The sequence below is a fragment of the Falco naumanni genome, chromosome 4 (assembly GCF_017639655.2).
Source record: "Falco naumanni isolate bFalNau1 chromosome 4, bFalNau1.pat, whole genome shotgun sequence".
Classification (NCBI taxonomy): domain Eukaryota; kingdom Metazoa; phylum Chordata; class Aves; order Falconiformes; family Falconidae; genus Falco; species Falco naumanni.
This window is the reverse complement of record NC_054057.1, coordinates 101,685,629-101,707,872: the sequence shown is the minus strand read 5'-3', so window position 1 is coordinate 101,707,872 and position 22,244 is coordinate 101,685,629. Positions and strand designations below refer to the sequence as shown.

General features: G+C 45.8%; 1 protein-coding gene across 3 annotated transcripts; it reads left to right on the top strand.

The window, feature by feature from the left end:
• The first annotated feature begins 50 nt into the window (after positions 1-50).
• Positions 51-22,229, top strand: TPRA1 (transmembrane protein adipocyte associated 1). Of its 3 annotated transcripts, none has more exons than XM_040593340.1 (11): positions 51-220; positions 8,759-8,961; positions 9,115-9,247; positions 11,778-11,864; positions 13,457-13,529; positions 14,547-14,626; positions 15,820-15,930; positions 16,357-16,417; positions 17,446-17,548; positions 18,194-18,274; positions 19,345-22,229. In XM_040593340.1, the coding sequence occupies exons 1-11, from the start codon at positions 101-103 to the stop codon at positions 19,577-19,579; spliced, it is 1,287 nt and encodes a 428-aa protein (XP_040449274.1). In that variant the 5' UTR covers positions 51-100; the 3' UTR covers positions 19,580-22,229. The 3 variants fall into 3 exon arrangements, with proteins under 3 accessions (XP_040449274.1, XP_040449275.1, XP_040449276.1); XM_040593341.1 differs by lacking the exon at positions 51-220 and adding an exon at positions 4,032-4,224; XM_040593342.1 differs by lacking the exon at positions 51-220 and adding an exon at positions 4,265-4,348.
• Positions 22,230-22,244: the final 15 nt, after the last annotated feature.

Sequence of the window (22,244 nt, the reverse complement as noted above, 5' to 3'; positions counted from 1 at the left end):
GGGGCCGCAAACATTTGGGTATTTCCCTCTGGGATGGAGGGGGTCTCTCCTGGGGGGTGTCCGAGTCACAGGGGAGATCCCACCGGGAATTCCTGCGTCTATGTTCTCACATCTGCCTCTCCTGCAGCTAAAATCAAGCCTGGCTTGGCCAGGTTTGCCACTGCCCTGTGGGACACCGCTTGAAACACCTTTGTTCTGGTTTGCAGTAAATCTACAAGAGGTAGGAAGGGGGTTCTGGTGTTTGGTTTAGGTTTTTTGGTGTAAGTCTATATGTAATAACAGTGACGGAGGGGTAACAGGAGCAGTTCTGCAGAACAGACACGTTTCCTCCGTTGCTTGGCACAGCGAGCAATGCCACTTAGGAGAGGAACTGAGGAATAGCACCTGTCCCATAGACTGTGGAAGAGGAATTTAGACAGCCAAAACAAGCAAAGGGCTGTTTGGCAAGGAGGTGAAACACTTGCATTCCAGGCCACAGGCTGTTGCATAATGGCAGGTGGTTTGGATTTTGGTGATCTGTGTTCTCTAACTAGTTTCTGACCGCTATTTGGTATCAGGCTATTTCTGCTTTTAGTTACACTCAGGTGTGGGACAGTAACCCTGAAACAGGAGACAGCAAAGCAAAAGTGACTAAAGAGGTGGCTGACAATCAAAGACCTGAAATGGCTCTTCCAGGGTGGATGATTCAGCCTGGTACCAATATAGCAAAGCAGGAGCATCACGATGTAAATAGGAGAGTGGCTCAGCCTCTTCTCTGTGACATGAGATGGGGAGCTGCCTGGTGCTTAGAGTGTAACAGGCAGAGGGACCCCCTCAGAGATGCCCTCACTTGTAGGCTACTAGAGACCACCATGGCTTCAAGGAAGGCAGCTCAGGACCTGTGTAAAATGGTGCTGTCTGACAAGGCCTGGGTGACACACGGTGATGAACTGTCACCACAGGGTGCCACTGCCTCTCCAGGCACTGGACAGCTGGATGGACAGATTGCTTTTCTGTCTGTCCTTCCCAGAACACCTTGCACCATGTCCATATTTTCACTGCTCTCTCTGGTTGCCAGCTACAAGTGGTCCTGTGCTTGAGCTGAGGTGCTCAGTCTCTGAGAAAAGCTGATGTTGGCTAGCTAAAACCAATCCTAAAATCAGGTGGCTGTCATGCATGGATCAGGGCTCCTTCTGCTGTGCTAGAGATGATGGACTGGGGCATGTGAGACGGCTGGGATGCAATCAGGGCCCAGACTGCTCACTGGGGTAACTCAGCTGAGCACTGAACTGAATATCAAAACACACCACTAGGATTTTGCAGACTGGTGGCTTATAGCACAGGAGGAGCCCTGGGGACTGAATACCCTGTGAAGAGACACAGGAGTTACAGCCCAGGTGGTAATCCTATGGTGCGAATTTATGCCTAATACTAGAAATAGCTAGGCTGGTAGAGCAGCTCTGAAACAACACAGGCACATCTGTTTCTGCAGTTGCTCAGCACCCAAACAAAGCAGTTTTGGATGAGAAGTAATATCCTGTCCAGCAGGTGGTCTAATAAAAGCTGAAAGATTATTTTAAAGAGATAGAATGTCCTAGAGGAGTGGAATTTGGTGATGTAACAAGGGTGTATTGCTGTCCTTGAAACCATGACTGCGCTTTCCACCTCTGACACCTGCAAGTCAGGTGAGATTGCCAAAGGAGAGCAGACGGTGCAATGCCGAGTGTCAGCTTTCCTTGGGCTTTCAAGGTAAATATCACCTCTTATCTTGCTTCAGCCTGGCAACACCAAGTGACACAGCAAGGACAAAGGGAGTGAGCCCTACCATCTTTATGCACTGCATGGTGGAGATGACACAGAGCAGAGGTTCTCAGCTGGTGGGAGGATGTGTGCAGTTAAGGAGATGGGGCAGTCCTTGGAGGTGGGAAGGGCAGAGTTATATTTGCACACACCATGTTTGGGCTGAAAGGCATGGCTTGTTGATACAAAGGAATCTAAGTGTGGATTCCCCACCTCCTCTGTTTCAAATAAGCAGTGAGGAGAGGAAGGCAGGATCTAAAGTGTCATGGTCCTTGCAGTGGCTCCCATCAGTCTTCTGCCGGAGACAGCTTTTGGATCTGGTGTCCCAAGTGCTGGGCTCTAGCCTCAGACTGAATCAGATGGAAAGAACAGGTGGATCGGAAAGCAAACTTTCTACTTCTGACACAGTTATGTGGGAGGTAACATGTTCAATTAGTTAGCGCCTGAGGCTACAAGTGAGAAGACATGGATTTTACTCCTGACTCTGTTACCAAGACACTTGTTAGGCAGAAGCACTTTACCTCTCTTTAAACAGAAGTGTTCCTTCTATAACTCAGAGATGCTGGTGCCTGCTGAGCCTTTGAGCTTGGATACATAAATAGAACGTATCAAAATATTGCAACATATCATTAACCTGAATGACAGTGTGAGAAGAGACAAGCTAAGGAGAGCCTTCTCCAGATGTCATTCCAAAGGCATGACACCAGTGTAAAAACCTGTTTCAACCCAGTGGAAAAATCAGAGGAACAGGGCTCAGGCAGGCAACAGTTTCAGGGTATGTCCCCTCTATGAGGCTTGCAGTGAAGCTGGAAAATTAAACCTGAGAAGAGCATCAAGCAGACTTAAGTTGAGAACGATCTATGCATGGGGGCCTGAAACCCTCTGTGCATGCTGTTTGCTAGAGCACAGCATACAAACTTGATCAACACAAGGATCTAATGAGGTGTAGGTTTTGTACAGTGAATTTCATCTTGGCAAAAGCCTTGCCTTCTTATAGAAGGAATTCCCAGAGCTCCAGAAACCACAGGTAGACAACCATGTCAGAATTTATCCCTCAGTCCTTGAAATTACTGAGATAAGCATCCCCCCCTCGAAACAATGTTCAGTCAGACAGCTCTTACTGCTGAGAATAACCTGATATTCAGCCAGTTGTTTCCTTTAATTTCCTTTTTAAACCTTGGCCAGTTTGTCCCAGTTATTTCCCTGTTTACCTACACCAAACTTCTCTTTTCTTTGTCTGGTATTTGTGCCTCCAAATCCTGCTAATTATTTATCATGTTTATCTGCTATTGTCCAGGCTACACCAGGTTAGTTCAGTCACCTTTAACCTTTCCTTAAAAGCCAGACTCTCCAGGTTGGTTGTTAATCGTTCTCCCCTGCAGGAACTCGATTACAGGATCCTGGTCGTGGAAGAAATATTATCTTCCCTGCCTTGCAATCAGTAATTCCTCCTCAGAAGTAGCAGATTTCTCCTCATCTCGGAGGTGTGTGACGACACGGTGCTGGATCCCACGAGCATAGCGTTTGCTGCTGAGTGTGACGTTGGGTTGCACAGGCTGGCCTGGAAGCTACAATCGGACTGTGAAAGACAGAGCCTTTACCTTTACAGGCAGCATCCAACACCGCCTGCCTGTGGCGAGGGGAGGCTTCTCCTCGGGCAGGCCCGCGGGGTCACTGCCGGCCTGTTCCGCCACAGCCCCTCGCTCCATGCTAAGATGGTGGTGGGGCCTGGCAGGCCCTGGGGGAGCCACTGGTGCCATGGCTCCTGCGTGGTGAGGAGGTGCGAGGGCAGGCTGAGGTGCAGCAGGCGGGCATCCCAGCGCCACGGGGGTCCCACAGAGAGGTGGGCGAGCACCAGCCCGGCCCTGGGGGAGGGGGATCCCACCCTGGCCTGGGGGAAGGCCTGAGGAGAGTGGACGGGGTAGACCTGGCCCCCGGGCAGTGCGATTCAGTACTGGGGCTTATGGGGAGGTTGTGTTATTGCCCCCCGTTTCAGGACTGCCTCAGGGAGGGGTCTTAGCGCTCCAATGGTAACAGCTACCGCCAAGGCCGCGCTTGCCCTCTGCTGCCGGTCCCGCCGGACGGGGACTGAGCACCTTTAAAGCGCGGCAGGCCCGCCCCTCGCGTCCCGCCTCCCGCCCCTTGCCATTGGCTCGTGCCGCTGTTTCTTTTGGCCTGGGTGACGGAGCCTGTCTTCACTTGGTCTCTGATTGGCCCCATCGGCACCCCTCTCAGGGACCCTCTCTCAAGAGTGCCGCTGGGCCCGGCCGAAAAGGCGTCGGCCCGTCTGCTCTGGCGGCGCGGCGCTCTGCTCGGGACGCTCTTCAGCGACGCTCCCTGGATGAGGGGAGCGGCGGGGCCGGAGCCTGGGATGGCGGGGCTGGGCCCCCGCGACTGAGCGCCGTCGGCGGGGAGGCAGGGCCGGGCGGGCTGGGCCCTCGGCGGGTAGGAGCGGGGCCGGCGCCGGGAGGGGGCTTACGGGGAGGGGCGCCGGGGCACCTCACCCCGGGGCGGCAGGGCCTGCCCCGGCGGCCCGGCTTGGCTGCGGCGGAGGCCGCGGCCCTGTGAGGTGAGCGGCGGGGCCGCTCTGCGGGGCGAGGTGGGGCCCCCGGGGTGGCCGGGCTGCCGCAGCCCTCCCGGGGTGCCAGGGGAGCCTGAGCGTACCCGGCAGGCTTTGGCAGCCCGCGCCCCGCTGCTCTTTCTGTGCTTACGGGGAATCCGGCAGGAAAAAGGCTTCGTGCCTTTGCCCGGGGCGCCGCGGTTCTCCGGTTACAGTCGGTGTCAGCTGGGAGGTGACCGGGGGCCTGGGTGGGCCCTGGGTTTCGGCCCGGCCCTTGGCAAAGGCTTCAGCTGCATCTCTCAAAGGGCAGCTTGTGCCCCCTTTTGCAGCCTGGGAGCCCGGCTATGGCAGGGGGGCCCAGAGGCACCTTTGTCCAGCCTGAAGGGTAGAAAGTAACTGAAGATTTTCTCCAGCTGTCTGGTTCCTGTAGCAGCCTTTAAAATAGGCAGCGCTTCCTTGCCAGCGCGGAATGAAGTGGCCATGTACTGTTACTTTGCTTCACTTGCCACCTTCTTGCTGCTTGTCTGTGCACCCACCTTCTAGAGGGGAAAAACTCCCACCAAAACAACAAAAAACATAGGAAACTTATTTCTGAAATCCTTGAATTGGAATTCCCTGTCTTGTGGTTTTGGATTGCTGTTGATACTTCTGGTTTTGGTATTTTTCTTTGGTTGTTTTTAGCATTGCAGTTTCTTCAAGTTTAGTTCAGAACAAGATGTGAGAATGAAACTGGAGGCAAGGTCCTTCATCACTGGTGGGAAATTCCTGTCTTGTAAATTCTAAGGGTGAAATGCAAAACACAACTGTTGTGACCAAGAGTGAGGTTTGAAGAGCCTTCTCAAAAAAGGAAAAGGGGAAAAAAAGGCTTTTTTTTTCTTTTAAAGTGTTTAAGTTGTTGAAGGAACAGTTGTACTTTAGGCAGGGATCTGGCTAGTGCAGTTTTTTCTTGCACAAATGCAATATTTTAAGGAGCAGTCTTAACCTTAATATGATCTATACTTGCAAGATTTTCTGGTACTGTTTTCAGAAAGGAAGAAAACTTAAGTTTTTTTATTAGAGCTGTGACTCTGGTAGTGTGTCATTTACCTTTATGTAGTTGGGCTTTGAGAGCACAGAGAATTGCCAGTGATGTGGGCCCTGAATTTCATTGAGCTCCGATACAGTTACAGTGGCATGAATCCAGAAACAACATCCACTTGGTGAGAGGCAATCATTTCCACTGAAGGTGCAGCTGAGCCTTCCCCAGCACTCTGTCACAGCAACCTGTGAGTCCTGCAGATGTTCTCAATCGGAATGCAACTTGGGAGTCCAGTGCCTGGATAGAGGAATAGGCCTCCGCAAAATCAGGCTGGCTTCAGCTGTAGCGTAGAAAACCGTTTTAGTTTGTTTTCTGGTCTATAGTGAATAGAGCTGCTTGAAAGGAGGACAAGGGAGACCACGACTACTGCACTGGTTTCCTCTTACGTGGCTACGGAGTGATTTTACCCCCATTGCATAGGTCGGGCTGGCTGAAGTGAACAGCCCCGTGGAGGCAGGGTGTGGTGAATGATCTCTTGGATATGCTCAGCTGGCAGGGTTTATTTTGGACTAATCAGGGCAAAGGTTTGGACAGTGTGCTGTAAGGATCAGTGTTGCTGGTGATGACGAAGCCTAGCCAGATCCCTGCCATCAGTTCCTGGTCCTGTGGCCACAGAATTTTTGCCTGGGATTTTGACAGGAACACACCACTTCTCCACATCCTTGCTGTAGGCTTTAGCTATTAGAAAAGCATGATGATCATGCTGTCTGGCTGATGGTTTTGGCTGCCCTTTCTTATCATTTTGGATGTTTTGATGCTATTTTTTGTGTATACTCCATCTTGGGAGGAAGAATAGGATACTAATACCAGGCTGTAGCAAGCAGCCGGGCTGAGAGGTAAGCTTGATTCTGTTTTACCCTTTGAAACCTCGTGACTGGAGGCCTGTTACATGTGGCCAACTCCTCTTCTTATCAGCAGCTTGCTGCTGTTGTGTGATAGTGGTGGCTTCTAGGGAAAAAAAGTGGAGCCTTTCCTTTTTGAGAGGAAGGTGTTTTTTCCCATGCAATTCTTTCACTTGAGCTCTTTTCAGTGGGACAGGCAGATCAAATTCTTTGTCCCAGAAGAGATATTAGGAGGGTGTGATGGTTTGCAGTTGGTCTCATACTACCCATGCTCTGTGGGGTTTATTTCTACCCTTTCCCAGCTTTTTAAACAGTTAGATTTTCTTCTGTGTTGACAAATGTGAGCATACTTGTCCTTGCTACTACTGAGATGCAGAGGTGTTTCAGAGGAAGAGAATGGAGAAAAATTATTAACAGAAAATCATTCTTAACGGCATCAGCTCAGAGAAGTGAGAAGCTGGAGGGAAGAGAATATGCTTTTAGGGATAAGTCTGGAATGTAAAGGTTGTTTGCTGAAACCTCTACTAGAACTAGGATTTTTTGGCACAGATTTTTGCTATCTCAACACAAAGTTAATCTTTCCAGGTCTGCATGTGTTTATTTAATATGATGTCTCTTGTGCAGCACAGCAGATGCCAGTTGCAAAAGAAAAATCCTAGCTCAGCGAGTATCTGTCCCCATGAATGAATCAAAGGAACGGTTTGTTAGCTGAGGGTGGGATGATCCCCTTACCCCTAGAGAAGACCTAGGAAGAGTGTCAACCTCTGAAGAAGAAGAAGACTCTGTGGCTGACAGTCTGGAGCAGTTTGTGAGGAAGATGCTACTGAACTCTTAAAAGCTCAACAGATGACACAGGGCTGTGCTGATTCTTTCTGACCTGTGAGTCACCCAGAACCTTGCAGGGAAAATACCTTCTGAGTCCTGTCATGGAGGCTGTCAGTTTTTGCCATGCCAGCCAGAGTTAAAGTCAAATGGAGATTTTTTTTTTTTTTGAGATAAATCTTGGATTAACTGTAGCACAGAGTCTCTGGCAGGGTGCATCTTTAAGATGCCAGCTGATAAAGTTTTGTTGTTTTTTTTTTTTTCAATCTGTGTGTTGTCTGTGACCACTTCTTTGGGGAGTGCCAGGAGAGATTATAGCACCTTGTGTTTGTATTCAGCTCACAGCTAGGTAAGTACCTTAACCATGAGGGTTGCTGTTTTAGGGTGGGAAGGGGAGAGGATTTGCACACAGTGATACGTTGAGTCAGAAGCAGGCTTAGTAAAGGGAAATTATGTCAAAACTCTAGTATATCCTAAATCCTGATCTAAAGTACTGTGTGCCATAGTGCTCTTAAAGTTTCCACAGTGATCTTAGAACCAACAGAGAGATGAACTGCTGCTGGTGTGGTTTCTGCCAAAGCCACCAGCATGGGCATGAAGCATGTGGAGTTTTATGGATGGCAGAGCAGAGTTTCCCTTTAACTTCTGGAGGGACAGTTAATATTGCAGTAGTGTAGGGCCTGGGGGATGGACAGGTGGCAGAAGGCAGTACAAAAAAGTTTCATCAGAGGAGTTGGAAGTTCATTCTTGTCATCCTTCTGAGGGGCAGGAGAGGTGTAAGGTAGGGCAGGCAGAAGAACTGAGCGCCGTGTCTCTTCTGATTCTCACCATAGGTCTGTGCTGCCTGAGAGTTTGACCTTAGGAAACCCATTAGGACTGTGTCTGGTTCTGGGCTTGTAAACTACCAGTGATGATGCTGATTTATGTCTGAGAAAGTCAATGCAATTGGGACTAGTGGATGTAAAGAAGCTGCAGAACTTTATGCTCACAGGGTTTTAGGCACTGTCTTTTCACAGCCTTACTGTTGTGCTTAAAATCAGAATAGATCTAGTGTCTTGCAGAGTGTTAGACAAAAAATGCCGGATCATGGCTTTTTCCAGTGTTGGCTTTGGAAGATAAAGTCTGCGCAGTCCCTTTAGGTAAAAGTATGTGAGGCTCTCCCTGCTCTGACTGCCAGGTTGATAACAGCAACAGGTTTTGGATAGGGCCTTAATTTTTTTCTTCACAGTAGTTGAAATCAAATGACTGACTGTAAGTTCTTGATCTTGGGAGCTAGAACAATAATTAATGGTCTTGTACAGCAGGGTTTCAGTCTCCATCTGATGATGCCATGTATTGCTTCTGAGTCCTGATTTCTTCTACGAATCTGCAAAAGCTCAAAAACCCACAAAATTTAATCCAACCTAGTATTATGCTATTTTGAAGGTGCTTGTTATTCTGATACAAGATAGTGTTTTTGTACTGTCCATCCTAATGGTTGTGTGCAGAGTAAGGGTGTGTGGTGTTTCACAGTGTAATAGAGTCTTTCTGATGATGGTAATTTGCTGTAATGAGCAGGAAGCAGTGGTACAGGGGTCTAATGGCAGGGATGTGTTTTTTAGCTCTGACTCACAACTAATTTAACATTGCTTTTTGTCTCTGCTGTGGTTGTCTTGTGCTGTGTTTGACCTGGACCAGAAGGAAGGCAGGATATTCCAGTCCATGATGTCTGTGATGAGATTCTCCATGTCTGACAACATCACACATTCGACTGCCCTGGTGACAGCACTGGATAACGTGACAACTTTGACCCCGACAACAACGCGGGCAATCAATGACACCAATATCACTGTTCCGCACAAGTGCCTGTTGTTGCTCTATGAGGACATAGGGAAGTCCAGGTGAGATGGAGGAAATGGGACCACAGTTTGACCCTGGGCCAGGGGAAAGAGCTTGCTTTCTCAGAGTTTGGTTGAGAAGGGACTGTGGCTGGTGCCTTCCCTTCTAGGTGCTGAAGAACAGGAAAAAAACCCTGTTTTATTTACTTTTTGCAGAGTCCGCTACTGGGATCTTCTGCTCCTGGTTCCCAATGTGCTTTTCTTTATGTTTCTTCTCTGGAAGCTGCCCTCTGCCAGGGCCAAAATCCGGGTCACTTCCAGCCCAATCTTCACTACATTCTACATACTAGTGAGTACCGCTCTGTGCTTTTGAACTGATGAGTGAGAGTTTTTTTTGAATTGCCACTCATGAACAGTATCACTGAACTAGGGAGAGAAAGCCTAGACCAGGTCTTGCAGGGATAGTTGAAGGTGTACTACAAGAAGTAGACACAGTTTTTTGTTTTTTTTTTTCACTGTCTGAATTCTGCCTTTCACAGACTCTGGGACCATATCTGCTGGATTTGAGTGGATTTTGTTCTCCTGTGGTGATCTTTTTTTCTTCTTTTCCTTTTTTCTTCTTGTTGCTTTGTTGTCTTGGAATCTAGTATCTTGTACTTTTCTTGCTCCTTGCAGTAAGTAGCATGTGACACAAAACCAGCTTCTCACTGAGGTAGTGAAAGTGAAACACTGGAGAATAATTTATGTAAAGCTGTTTGAAAGTTTGGTCATCTGCCCTAGAAAATGGTGATGTGATGGGGTTCTGGTTAGTCTGGGAATGTAGAATCCCAATCCTGTTAGTTTCTTTCCCATCATGTCAAAGTGACTGCTGACTTCATGATGTTCTTGATACTTCTTAAAGGTGGAAACAGTATATAAGTAGTACAGTCACAGTTCTCAAACATCTTAGATCTTGTCTGTTCTCCTCTCCGCAGTTTAAAAAGGGCACAAGCAACTTTTGAGCACATTAAGGCAATCTCTTTACTAATCTCTGAACAGCATACCTATTAACTGTGATACTGCTCATAGGGCATGGCAAATGCAGCTAAGGACCTACCTGAATTTGTTCAAAAATACCATTTGGAAGCTTTATCAAAGGTGATTTTTGAGATCCTGGCTTGCCTCAGTGTGTAGCATAATGTGCTTGCTCTTTCTCAGTGAGATTAGTACATTATTAGGTTGTAGAAGTGAATATATATGTGAATTGGGTTAGATGGGAGGCATCCTTCTTTGGGCTGCATACATGGTAAAAGCCAAGAAGCATCAAAACCAAATCTGAGCTAGTAGCCTCAGCTGAGAATTTGGTGGCAATTCTTGTTAGCTCTTTCAGGCCTGGAGTGTCAGTACTGGGCTTGTGCACAGTTTTAGATGACTAGGTGTACGCACAAATGCTCCAAATCGTTAAAAATATTACAAGCCTTTTCCAGTCTGGATTTAAATCTTCCCTTATGATTCCAGTAATGCACACGGCTCAGCAGGAAGTTTATGCCAAAGGCTTTGAAAAGCAAAACTCCTGATAAACCAAAGGGAAGAAAACATGAACTGACTTTTTGCTGTTGACTTTTTCAGAACAGGGTGAGAAGCAGAAAGTGATGAAACAGCCTTAGAGGAAAATGCTTTCATTCGTTTTAATCTGGAGTATGTTACTGGGAAATGAGGATGGAAGTGCATTCTGTGAGGATTTCCTTTCAAACGGCTGTTTGTAATGTCTTGAAGGAATGCTTTCTTGTGGGGTCAGTTATTACAGTGAAATTAATAGATTGGGAAGAGTCTCTACCTACTTAAAGAGGAAGCAAAAAGGGTGTGTCTTCCTCTCCTGTGAGTTGTTGCTACTCTAGAACACCATTATATTCAGGGGATCTTTTTTGTCAGCGTTTTGTCCCAGAGTTTTCCATCCCTGGAGGGAGTGTTGTATTCTTCTTTCTTGCCATTTGCGTCCCTTCTTCCTCTAGGGAGGAAATATTCATCTGTAGGTGTCTTACTGGTCACTTGGATTCTCCAACCACTTCAGAATCAGCTTGGACTCTTGTTCTCTGATAGATTTAGCTGTCTCATACCTGCATCCTTAGAATTAGCCTGTGACTTGGAGAATTTTTATCTGGAAGAATCTGCTTTCTTAGAGGGTAAGTCTGTACAGCAGAGAGGGGATGTATCCAACCAAGCTTTTAATTGTGTAATTCCTGTGACGGTACTGGAGTTGGAAAATGAGCATTGCTGAGCTCCATGCTGTCATGCTTTAATGGTACATGAGCTGACTTGGGTATCTCTATGTTGCACTGTGCAGCAGGGTAAGATGTTTTGAAACTGTTGACTGCAGGTGATTTTTTTTCCTCTGCATACCTGAATGTTGTTAGTGTTGACTGAGGTTTTATGCAGATTTTAGTTTTATTACAGATCTGAAGTGTGGTAGTTGGCATCAAGTGGCTTCTGTTATCTGTTGTGATTGATTTATTCAGTCATACCAAGCACTTGATCTTGTAATTTGGAGGGATGTGGGTTTAGTCTGGTTTTTCTCCTCCCTTGTCCCAGTGGACTAAAGGGTGGGAAGACTGTTTGCCTGTGAAGATACCGTTGTAAGGAGTGGATGAGACCTCTTCAGAGCTATTTAATCTGACTGTTGAGGAAATTTGTTCCATAAAAAATTCTGAGCCAGTACTCCTGCCTCTAACAGGCCTAAGGAATCTCCTTTGGCAAATTAACTCTAATCTGCTACAGGAAATCTTTGGTACATGTTATCAGGCCTGAAAGCTGACTTGGAAATGGCATTCCAAAAGGGTCTCTGCTCACTACTGCATATGTGCCTCTTGACATGAGCTCACTTTTGGTATCTTTTTGTGTAGGTATTTGTGGTGGCTTTAGTTGGTATTGCCCGTGCTGTTGTCTCCATGACTGTGAGTGCCTCTGATGCTGCCACAGTTGCTGATAAGGTAGGTACAACACTGATTTTATAGGCTGTGCTTTGTTGCAGTTTGATCACAGCAATCTGCTCCGGCTTCCCTTTTAAGTGCACACAAGATTAATGTGTTGTTTTTTGCAGTAGTCATAGCTATGCATACTATAGAATCCTGTTCTGATAGTTGTATCTAAATGACCACAACATCCAGGGCTGTAAACAATGGCCTTCCGAAAATAGATGCACAAGCAGTGGCGGCAAAACTTTCCTGTTGATGACTTTGCTTTGCAAGAGCTAAACATTCAGATGCCTATAGTGGATAGGCCAGATCTGGCCTTTTACTCTTGCAATATTTGAGTGGCTCTTTGACAAACATTTAATTATTTTGTATTGAAAGCAAATAAAACCAAATACCCTTTGGAGACTGATATCTGAATGTCCTTGCAGCCACTCTGAGCACAGAGCGAACTCTTAGCAAACAGGAAATAGCTTGTACGTGCTGTTCCTTTCTGGTCATTTGACTTGTAGCAGAATGTTACCTAAAACAAAAAGCTTTGTAGTTGCTGAGCTGTTAAAGGAAGAAGAGCCACCTGCAGAGTACAGTTCTTCTGGCTTTATTCTCTGGGATCAGTGTGGACCTTTTGCTTCTCCCTTTAATGTTATGTGTCAAAGCATTGTAAAGCAGTGCTTGTTGTGAGTGGCTGGATGTTTGTAGCATTTCATTCACCTCTACTGAATAGATGTAGGTCCAGGACTTGAACGATGGAGAAGAGGTGAGAAGGTGCTTTTCTTTGGCTCTGTTGGTGTTGCTGCTAAGTGCACCTTGCTGGGAAGTCATGCAATAGGACAGACACTCTCAGTTTTTCCTGTAAACACATGTTCTATCATGTCTTTCATGTTTCTTTTGTTTTCTCTCCTATATATATATATACACATATACACTGTGTGTTTTCTGAGATTAGAAATCTGTGTATCTTCAAGAGAGAGTGCCATTCAGTTTCAGAGGAAAAGGATTAATAAGCCAAAATCTGGGTTCTTGTTCTAGGTCTGATTTATTGCATGACCACCTGGAATGTTGCGTCACCTGCTGCTTTTTTGTTCTTGCTTCACCAAGTAAAAAATGGGAATGAAAATGACAAGCTGGAGGTGGGAGGGCTTTAGAGTTGAATATGCTTTAGATTTAGGGACCAGTAACTTTGGAGGAGTGCAGAATACTGAGTTTGTTCAGTCATAACTGTACTGCAGAATCTACTGCTTAAGAACAGGCACTGTTAAATATTATACTTTTGAGGTTGTTCTGGATTTGTGCTCCTTGGAGCACAGCAGAAAGAACACATCCGAAACAAGTGACAGATTCTCAAGTGTGGCAAACCAAGGTGACTTCCTCTTTCCGTAGGCATGCTGTTTGCTTGCTCCCATACAACTGTTCTGTTTCACAGGCATGGACAGGTCTTGGGACAAGCATATGATTAGTATCCCTACAAAGCATAAGGAGAGTTTGTGGAAATGACCTGCTCCACTTGGAGGCTGCCGTCCCCTGGAGCAGAGTGGAGTTTTGATGTGTTAACTTCTGAATGGTTCCTGGCTCCATCTAATCATGTTTGTCTGATTTCTGTTATCCCTCAGATCCTGTGGGAGATCACAAGGTTCTTCCTTCTGGCGATTGAACTGAGTGTGGTGATTCTAGGCCTTGCCTTTGGTATGTGTCAGGAGGTTTCCGAGTGCTTTGAATGCTTCCTATTCCCTTTCTTTCCACAGAGGCTGCATCTGTAAGTTTGTGGAGAGGCTGACTCTATAAAGTGAAGGAACTCTAGGATAAAGACAAAAGGCAAACTGGCAAATTTCAGTTAGAAATGGTTGAAGGCCTGATTGTATTTACAGATCTGTACTTGTGTGATTTCAGGTTATGTATGTGCTTTGTGTGTCCTGCATGCATGTGGTGAAGGAATGTACAGCTTAGGTGAAGAGTTGTGCAGATATCAATGGTCTGATCTTTGCTTCAACCCCATTTTATATAAGATGGTTCCTTTGGAGGTCCTTCTATCCTCCTCGGCTGGTTTGACTCCATCCTGGCTTCATTCAAATGCTTTAACTGTACCTGCAATCTGTTACTCTACTTTTTTCACTTGTCCAAGTGAAAATGCTGTTTGGAACACCCCTTTCTGTGGGTCAGAGGTACAGGAGAGGGGTTGGTAGGTGTCACTGTTGCATCTGCTAGTGGGATACCTGAGCGCTGGCTCTTCCATCTTTGGAGGGCTCACAGAGCTTCTGGAGATTGTCTGCTTCAGGATATTCCAGTGTGGATTTCTCTAAATTATGTGAGCCCTTCCTCCGTGCTCTAACCCACTCTCCCATCAACTTTTGTTCCTGAGAAGCTTTACAACATCTCAGTGTACATGATACTGGAGTAATTCCTGATTTTTTTTTTTTATTTATTTATTTTGTAACCTCAACGGAAGGACTTAATTGCTTTCTCTATATTTGTGTGGGCAGGAAGAAAGCAAGTTAAAACCTGCTGTTTTGTAAGTATTATTTTATCTGTGAAAGGCTCAACTCTCCAAACAGGGAAGCAGTTTCTAGTGGTTAGGTGGGCTTTAACCTTCCCTTGAAGGCTTCTGGAAATAAAAAAGGTTTTCCTATGTTGGTTTTGGAGAGAACTGATTTTTACTAGGTCTGGGTTCACATGCTGAGTCACTTCTGTATTCCTTAATTCCAGGTCATCTGGAGAGCAAGTCGAGCGTGAAACGTGTTCTGGCAATCACTACAGTGCTGTCTCTGGCATATTCTGTCACGCAGGTAAGTACATTGGAGCAGAAGAATTAGTCTTTGCAAAAGAGGGGACTTTGCTCGGAGTTAGGCAGTTAGGTGTGGAACTGCTATCTGAAAAGTGGCAGCTTTGCTCTTTGGATGAGATTTTGGGGGAAGACTGGATGCTTGGGGCAATGTATAAGGATCCCCAGAGCATATATACACCAAACTGTATCTCCTTGTCCTATTTATGGCATGAGTGGCTCAGCCAAGGTAAAGAAATGAGATGAGATTTAGATGGAGTGCCTCCTTTCCTGAATCTTGGAACAGGAGTGAGATGTTTTTCACACCTGAGCCACAAATTCTGAATCTAGCCTCAAGTGCCATGAAAACTCAATGGAGACACCTGAGGTGTGTGTGTCAGATAAGGGCAGTGCAGCGGGCCTCTTGTCTCCTGACTCTTTGAGAGCTGAGAGCTTTTGCTTCCCTTCAAACTAGCAGCTGGCTTGCTAGCTCAGTTTAGTAACTGTGTCTTCGTATCTCTGAACAATGCAGTATGTGTCTGGGTTTATTCTTCTTCTCGGTATGTAAGTGGTCAGCCCTGTGTCTCTGTACTTGGGGCAGTGCCAGAATAACACACAGATCTTTGTTCTGTGACCAGGCTCTTGCTTGCGAGGCAGTGAGCTGATCATTACCACATGATAAAGCTGAAGGAGCCTCATTAAATATCAAGTGTTTGAGCTGTGTCTGGGTTCAGTAGTGCTTACAAGCACTCTTCTCTCTCCTCTGTATAGCAGCTTCTGTTCATACCATTTTTCAGGAATGCAAGTGAATGAAACAGTGTCCTTTCCTAATTCTTGCACAAGTGTGGGCTTTTATATTCTGGATGTTTCAGCAGGAGAGATCTACTTTAGAGCTGGAAATAGAACTCTCAGTCTATTTCAGACAGACAACTGCTTGCATCCCCTGTCCCTTCATTCAGCCTCTCTTCTGGAATGTCATTGATGCTGCTTTCCATCAAATGCAAATTCCTGTCACTTTTTTCCCTTCACTTATTGTTTTCAGTTTCGTCCTCTTTTCTTGTGTGATCTTAACTTGGACTAAGCAGGATAATGGTTGGGTCTTAGGTGGCAGCAACAACTGTTGTCTGAACTTCTTTAAACAGTCTCCCTTGTCCTGACACCCACTCTAGTGAGGATGCTGCCTAGAACAGAATCATATTGGTGCCACTTCTCTCCTAGGGCACCCTGGAAATCCTGTACCCCGATGCCCACCTCTCAGCAGAAGACTTCAACATTTATGGCCATGGAGGAAGACACTTTTGGCTTGCCAGCTCCTGTTTCTTCTTTCTGGTAAGTACTGGGCATGTGTTACGCACTCTGATAACTTCTTTGTATTTTATAATTGAGGCAAGGAGGATGATTTGTGTATAGCAAAGCCCTAATCGCCCTCCTGCCTGAGACAGCGTGGCATTGATACATCATGTGGCAGGGAAGATGGAAGTAATAAAAACGTGGTGGCAGTGATGTAAGCTGTGGCAGCTGAATTCCAGCTGAGTTCAGATGTTCTTCACTCCCTTGTTTCTCAGTGACCAGTCTTTTTGTGCTGATGGGGGTGAGGTGTGGGGCCTTCAGATCTGTACCATTTGCACTGCATTTAATATCAGGGGGTCTGTCCTGAGACATCTAGGGAGCGCATGACACCACATACCATCCCTGCAAAGATTGTTGAATTCGTAACCAAGCAGCCGTGGAACAGTTAGTTCTTTGTCTCAACAGGTCTATTCCTTGGTGGTGATTCTTCCAAAAACTCCTCTGAAAGACCGGATTTCTTTGCCCTGTAAGTGACTGTAGTGTGTTCCATACTATAGATGGAGACAGTGCCAGGATAAAACATAGGTGGGAGTAAGAAGTTCCTGGTTGTGCTGCAGATAAATCCCACTGTCTCAGGGTACAGATACATGGCAAAGGACTGATAGTTATCTCTGGAAAAATAGTACGTTGTGCCTTTTGGAGAGCAGATTGCTACTTCAGTAGCTAAACAATGACGTGAACAAAACAAGATCTACTACTCAGTTAATGATACAGATGTAATGTAAATATGTTATCTTAAGAGAGCTGTGAAAATTGGCTTCTTAATAATAGCTTCCTTTGAAATGCATGTGTGATGCTAACGTGTACATGCTCGTCATCCCCTGGGAAAGTAAGACTAATTGGGAGCTGCTTAATAATTTTTATTTGGGCATTTATTAAGATGCTTCTCTGTTTTTTCTTCTTGTTGCAGAATGTCTGCAGTTGTTGAATAGAGAGAGAAGCTGTTACTAAGATGTTTGCATTGGGCTGTTCTCTTTCTAAGTATTGTTGGCATCTATGTCATATCACTACCCTGAAGGAGTGGATATGTGTGGCGCATGCCACAAGCAGAGGTCCTTGGCCTGATCTCCCTAGTGTGCAGCATATCCTGCTGCTCCTGTCCAAGTCTGCTGAACAGTTTTGTTACTACTGTACATTGGAAGGGCACAGGTTTAGCTGTGGGGTTTTTTTTGTTTGTTTCTTACATTCATTTATGTGACTGGCACTGGTTCTAGATGCTTGCCTATGAAATCTTTGCATGTGTTGACATGACCATGTGTTTTCAAAACCCGTCGTGTGTGTATGTGTATACAGATGCAGGAGGGTAGGGTTTAGTCCACTGTACCTCCATCAGTCCTGCCAGCATGGGACAGGAAAATGCAGTCTTAATTCTTCAAGAGTTTGTAAACAGAGAAGATGATGAAATGTTTCTCTTGGGTTTGCCATCTCCATTAGATTTGCACTGGGCTGGTGCTTATGAGGTTAAGCTTCATCTGTGTCAATGCTTTCCCACAGCCAGGAAGAGTTTTTATGTTTATGCTGGAATTCTGGCATTGCTGAACCTGGTGCAGGGCCTGGGCAGTGCCCTCCTCTGTGTGGATATCATAGAAGGACTGTGGTACGTATGCTGGAGGAGGAGGTCTGTAACCTGGTTTCTCATATTGCAGTTGAATGTCCTTCAACACTGCCTCTCCTAAAAAACCAAAACTTTTGCAGAGTTTGTAAGAACGAATAAAGTGGTTGGATCTGTTTTGTGCAGAAAGACCTCTAAGTGGTCAGGAAACCCACAGAGCAGAGCTCTGTGGAGCTGCGTGCTCTGCAGTGGTCTTGAGGTGGTAAATGAGGGTAATAGTTTCAGTCCAGTGGTGCCTGCCTGGCCATTGGCTTGTGTTTCATAGGTAATAAGGGAGGAAATAATCTCTTTGCTAGAAATAGCATGGAGATACCCATATTCACATCTGGAGTCTCATTCTGCAGGGATCGGTGTCACTTCTGTGAGTCAAAATTGGCAGCGCTGAGACTGTGCTCTTGGTCAGACCTTGGGTCTTGGCATGGTTCCTTCTGAGTGTCTAGGAGCAGTGACACAGTTGACGGCAATGTGTGTTTGCATCAGTTTGAATTTGTTTAGTACAAGACTTTCCTTGCCCTCTGCTTGGACATTTTGGAGGGAAATTGGATCATTCTGGGGGGATGTGACTGGTGTTATCCAGCTGTATTGTGCTTGAGTGTTAAATTCCTTCATGTTCCCTTTTGCCATTGACAGCTGTGTTGATGCTACCACGTTCCTTTACTTCAGCTTCTTTGCACCTCTCATTTATGTGGCATTCCTGAAAGGCTTCTTTGGGTGAGTAGCCAGGGACAGGAGTTCTGAGGGTATATATTGTCATTGAATTGTTTTGCATTCAGGTTCTCCCCATCTGTAGAATCAAGGCAGTGACTAGAATGCCAGTTAGGGAACCAGTTTTTAATTTGTCCTTGAAGTTTTTCTTGTGTGACCCAGGGCTGCTTGCTTCTATCCAAGACTCCTTTGTATGCAAAGTATAGCTGACAGCTGTATTCCTCCCAAACCTTTATGAGGATTGCTTCTTCAGTGTCTGTTTAGTACAAAGTTTTTCCGCTAAATTTGTTAACTATTGAACTAATTAATTAACTAATGAAGTTAAACGGCTTCTAGGTAAGTTTGGGGATAGGTTTGTAGAAAGGATCTAGGGGCTCAGTAACTCTTAGGCTCAGGACCCCTCTACAGTGGGCCCAAGAATCACCAGTTAAAAGCATCCGGGAGTGTGGTACCTGGGTCGGGGTTGCCGCCGTGTGGCCGCTCAGAAGAGATGCAACTTGGTAGGAAAAACCCAAGTGTTTCGGTGTAGACTTAAGCTTTTATTGTCGATAAGCAAGAAACAGCAGGCTTTAAAATAACTAGGAACATAAAGTACTCCTAAAATATCAAAATGTACCTCTATTGCCTTTTGAAATAAATAAAAAAATAAAGTGAACAGCATCTGGAGTTAGAGATGGAAACTGCTGATCCACAAGTGTTGTATTTTGGTCTTCTGATGCATGTGGATGGAACCTGAGGTGGACTTCTGTTCTGTTGTGTTGGTGACCAGGCTGCTGTGGAGTCCAGTGGCGTTGCCCTCAGTAGTTCAGAACTTCCAAAGCATAGAACACCTTTCCCACATTAGTCAGGATTCTGCCATTTATATTTCTCATAGTTGACTCAGTCCAGAACTACATTTAGCATTACTCTATGGCAGCTACTCTGTTAGGTATATTTCAAGACTGAAAGCTAGTGTGGAGAGCTTTTAGGGTCTGAACACAGAATTTTTTAGTGCTGCCGAGTTTCAGTTAAGGATACTGTTAAGGCTGTGATACTATGTTGCTTAAGCATGTATTTTGAATCTTTAATCATTCCAGGTCTGAACCGAAGATCCTTTTCTCCTACAAATGTCAGGTGGATGAACCTGAGGATGTGGATGTGCACCTGCCCCACCCTTACGCTGTTGCCAAGAAGGAAGGAATGGATTCTGGGTTCTACTCGAGCACACAGATTGACACCACAGCCTATCTTGATGATGTGGCCTCTATGCCATATCATGTGGGCAGCATCAACAGCATAGACAGTGACCGCTGGAAAGCCATCAATGCCTGAGGCAGGGCTACTTCCTTCACATGATGCCTCATTCTTTTCCTTCCAAACTCTCTGATACCACAGCTGTTAGGATATCCATTGGAAATCTGCCCTTGGCTATCAGCCATGGCTTTCCTCTCTTCCTTAGGATTTCTGAAACCTATTGTGGAATTAAGTTGGCAGCCCGGATCCTGTTGGAAAGAACATTTTCTGTCGCTACCTGAGAACAATGTATAACAGTTTTGTTCATAAAACTATAAACACTGAACCTTCTTGATCGTCCGTGTTCCAGATGTGAATATGACCCAGAAGACAGGCCTGACTGGCACCTCTTCCTTTTCAATGACTTGAAAGCATTTGTCTGCCAATTACGGGAATGGTGTTTAGGGATGAGGGTGTTGATTTGACTGCTGTATTGTAAATATATAGAAAGAGTTTGGTCGTTGAAACCAAAGATGGTCTTCCTGGGCTTTTTCAAGCAGCATGGTTGCCTGGGTCTTGTAATGCAACAGCATAGGTGGTGGTGATGGCAGTGACTGAAGAGGGAAGCTGGTCAGCTGGGCTCATCTCTGGTTTCAGCTAATACTGATGAAAATCATGAATTGCAGTTGCTAGGGATTAAAAGGAGTGCCCTGGGAGCATTTTGAGGGGCTAGTAGCTAACAGCATAGATGTGAACTGGCTGAATAATAGGGAGACAGAAGAAGGACAGGCAGTGCTACTGTCTAGCTGAGCTGAAGCAGCTGTGAAACAATCTGTGGGCTATACTACTGTGCATTTGAGCTCACAGGAAAATCTAAGTAACAACACTGAATCAGGGCTGAGTTTCAAGAATAAAACCTGTGAGGTAGGTGCATTTTCCACCTGCAGCCTGCTTCATGATCTGGCAGGGTCTTGGAGAGTGCTGTGAAGGAGGAACCCGACTCTGCAGATGAAGGCTCTGGAGATGTTCAGGTGCTTGAGGCAGAGCAGAAGCCCATGATGTGTCCGAGCTGCCAGTACTGAGTGACTGGAAACTCAAGCATCATAGGTGTACTAGAATCAAGCCAGCTGGTGTTCTAAGTTGGGAGGCAAGTGAGATATGGATGTGTTTCTCTGGCAGTGTCCTCTTATGTTGCACTTCAGATCCCCAGACTTCTGCTGGTCTGAATAGATTTTGTGGCTTGATATGTTGAAAATACTTACGTGCATGTGGAGCGTGATTCATTTAAAGACTATCTGGAACTTCTTATTATTCTCTTCCATGCTGGAAAAGGAACTGCTGTTGCCTGAGCTGTCTGGCATGCAGTTGTAAGACACTGTGTTCCTATCCAGGGACTGTTCAGCTGAAAGCTGCATCAGGCTGGTTTCTGGGACTTAGTGTGCTCTCCACAGATGAAGGGGTATATTCCTTTAGCTTTGGGAGTGCTTTCCTACCTGAGTCCTCCAGGTAGGTGGAGATCTGCTACAAGTAATAGCAACTTGCCATTAGAGATGGTAGAAAGAAGGAATTTGAAATGTTTGGGGACTTTGTGAATTTCTTGCCCCAACCCACTCCTGTTCCTGAAGAATACTGAGATAAGAGTTTCTGGGAAATCTTCATACAGGGTGCAGCATGGAGGTGTTAGTTTGGATCATGAGCAGGTAGGGGAAAGCATTTGCTATCACATGTTCCCAAGATAGGGAAAGAAGGTTTGGGTAAGAACACAAAGTTCCTCTTGGTTGCCAAAACTATGCAGGCCATTTGCTTATATTTTTTTGTTAATGAGCAATGAAGCCTCTCTGTTCTGCCTGAGGACTTTGCCTGACAGGCCTCTTAAGTAGCACTGGCACCTTGAAAACAAACACCACCCCCACAGCTTTGTTTTTGGGTTTGGGTTTTTTTTCACATTTACTTTTTGAGGAAAAAAGTCTTCTGTTTATTTGTGTGTGAGAGCTGAACTGTCTCACCTAGGTCAACAGTCTTTAACCTTTCCCCTCCATGCAATGACTGTGTGAGGGCTGGACAAGCAACTGGCAGAGTCAGCCCTTGCCACATTACAGAAGTGTTCCATGCTCCTCCTGTCACTTCCTGTGAATCCGCCCGAGCCATGCTTGCTTGCTTACTTACTCTAAAAGGGATGGATGACATGGTGCCTGAATTGTCCTGCTGCTGCTCCTAATGCTGCTTTACAACACTGATCCTGAGCTGCTCTTAGGAAGTGGGGAAACTTGCAAAGCTTCCTTGGAGTTGGTGGGCCTTGGACAGAGCCAAGAGATACGAAGGTATTAAAGCAGTTGAGTAATAAAGGAGCAACTGCTTTTCTGTCCCAAGGAGTATTTGCTGACTCAACACCCTGGCCAAGAGGACTAATTTGCCCTCCTTGGTGATGTGAAGAGCAGGTTATGAGTTTGCAGTTTTATCAGCTGAATTCAGTGCTGAAGGATCACCTTTGCAGGTGGTAGACAGGTCCATCCTGTCCTTTGCTGGCAGGACTCCAGTATTTCTGGAGTGTCCCATGTTCTGCTGCTGAGGAGCTTCTGCACTAGGTCATGGACTGACCTTCCTCCTGTTGTATTTTTATGTATATATAATACTTTGGGCCATATTCAAAATGGTCCATGAGCAGAAGTGTGTTATGCCTGGGGGGGTAAAGAGAGAAAATATAGAATAAATGTATATTTTTGTTTGTAAAATAAAGAAATAAAATTAAGTTTGGCATAAATGG

What these genes read in the sequence shown, in the direction of transcription:
- TPRA1 (XM_040593340.1), top strand. Translation starts at nt 101, where the DNA reads ATGTTCTCACATCTGCCTCTCCTGCAGCTAAAATCAAGCCTGGCTTGG. An exon ending in TTGCAGTAAATCTACAAGAG is followed by an intron (nt 221 to 8,758) that starts GTAGGAAGGGGG and finishes GACCTGGACCAG; the next exon opens with AAGGAAGGCAGGATATTCCA. An exon ending in GATTCTAGGCCTTGCCTTTG is followed by an intron (nt 13,530 to 14,546) that starts GTATGTGTCAGG and finishes CCTTAATTCCAG; the next exon opens with GTCATCTGGAGAGCAAGTCG.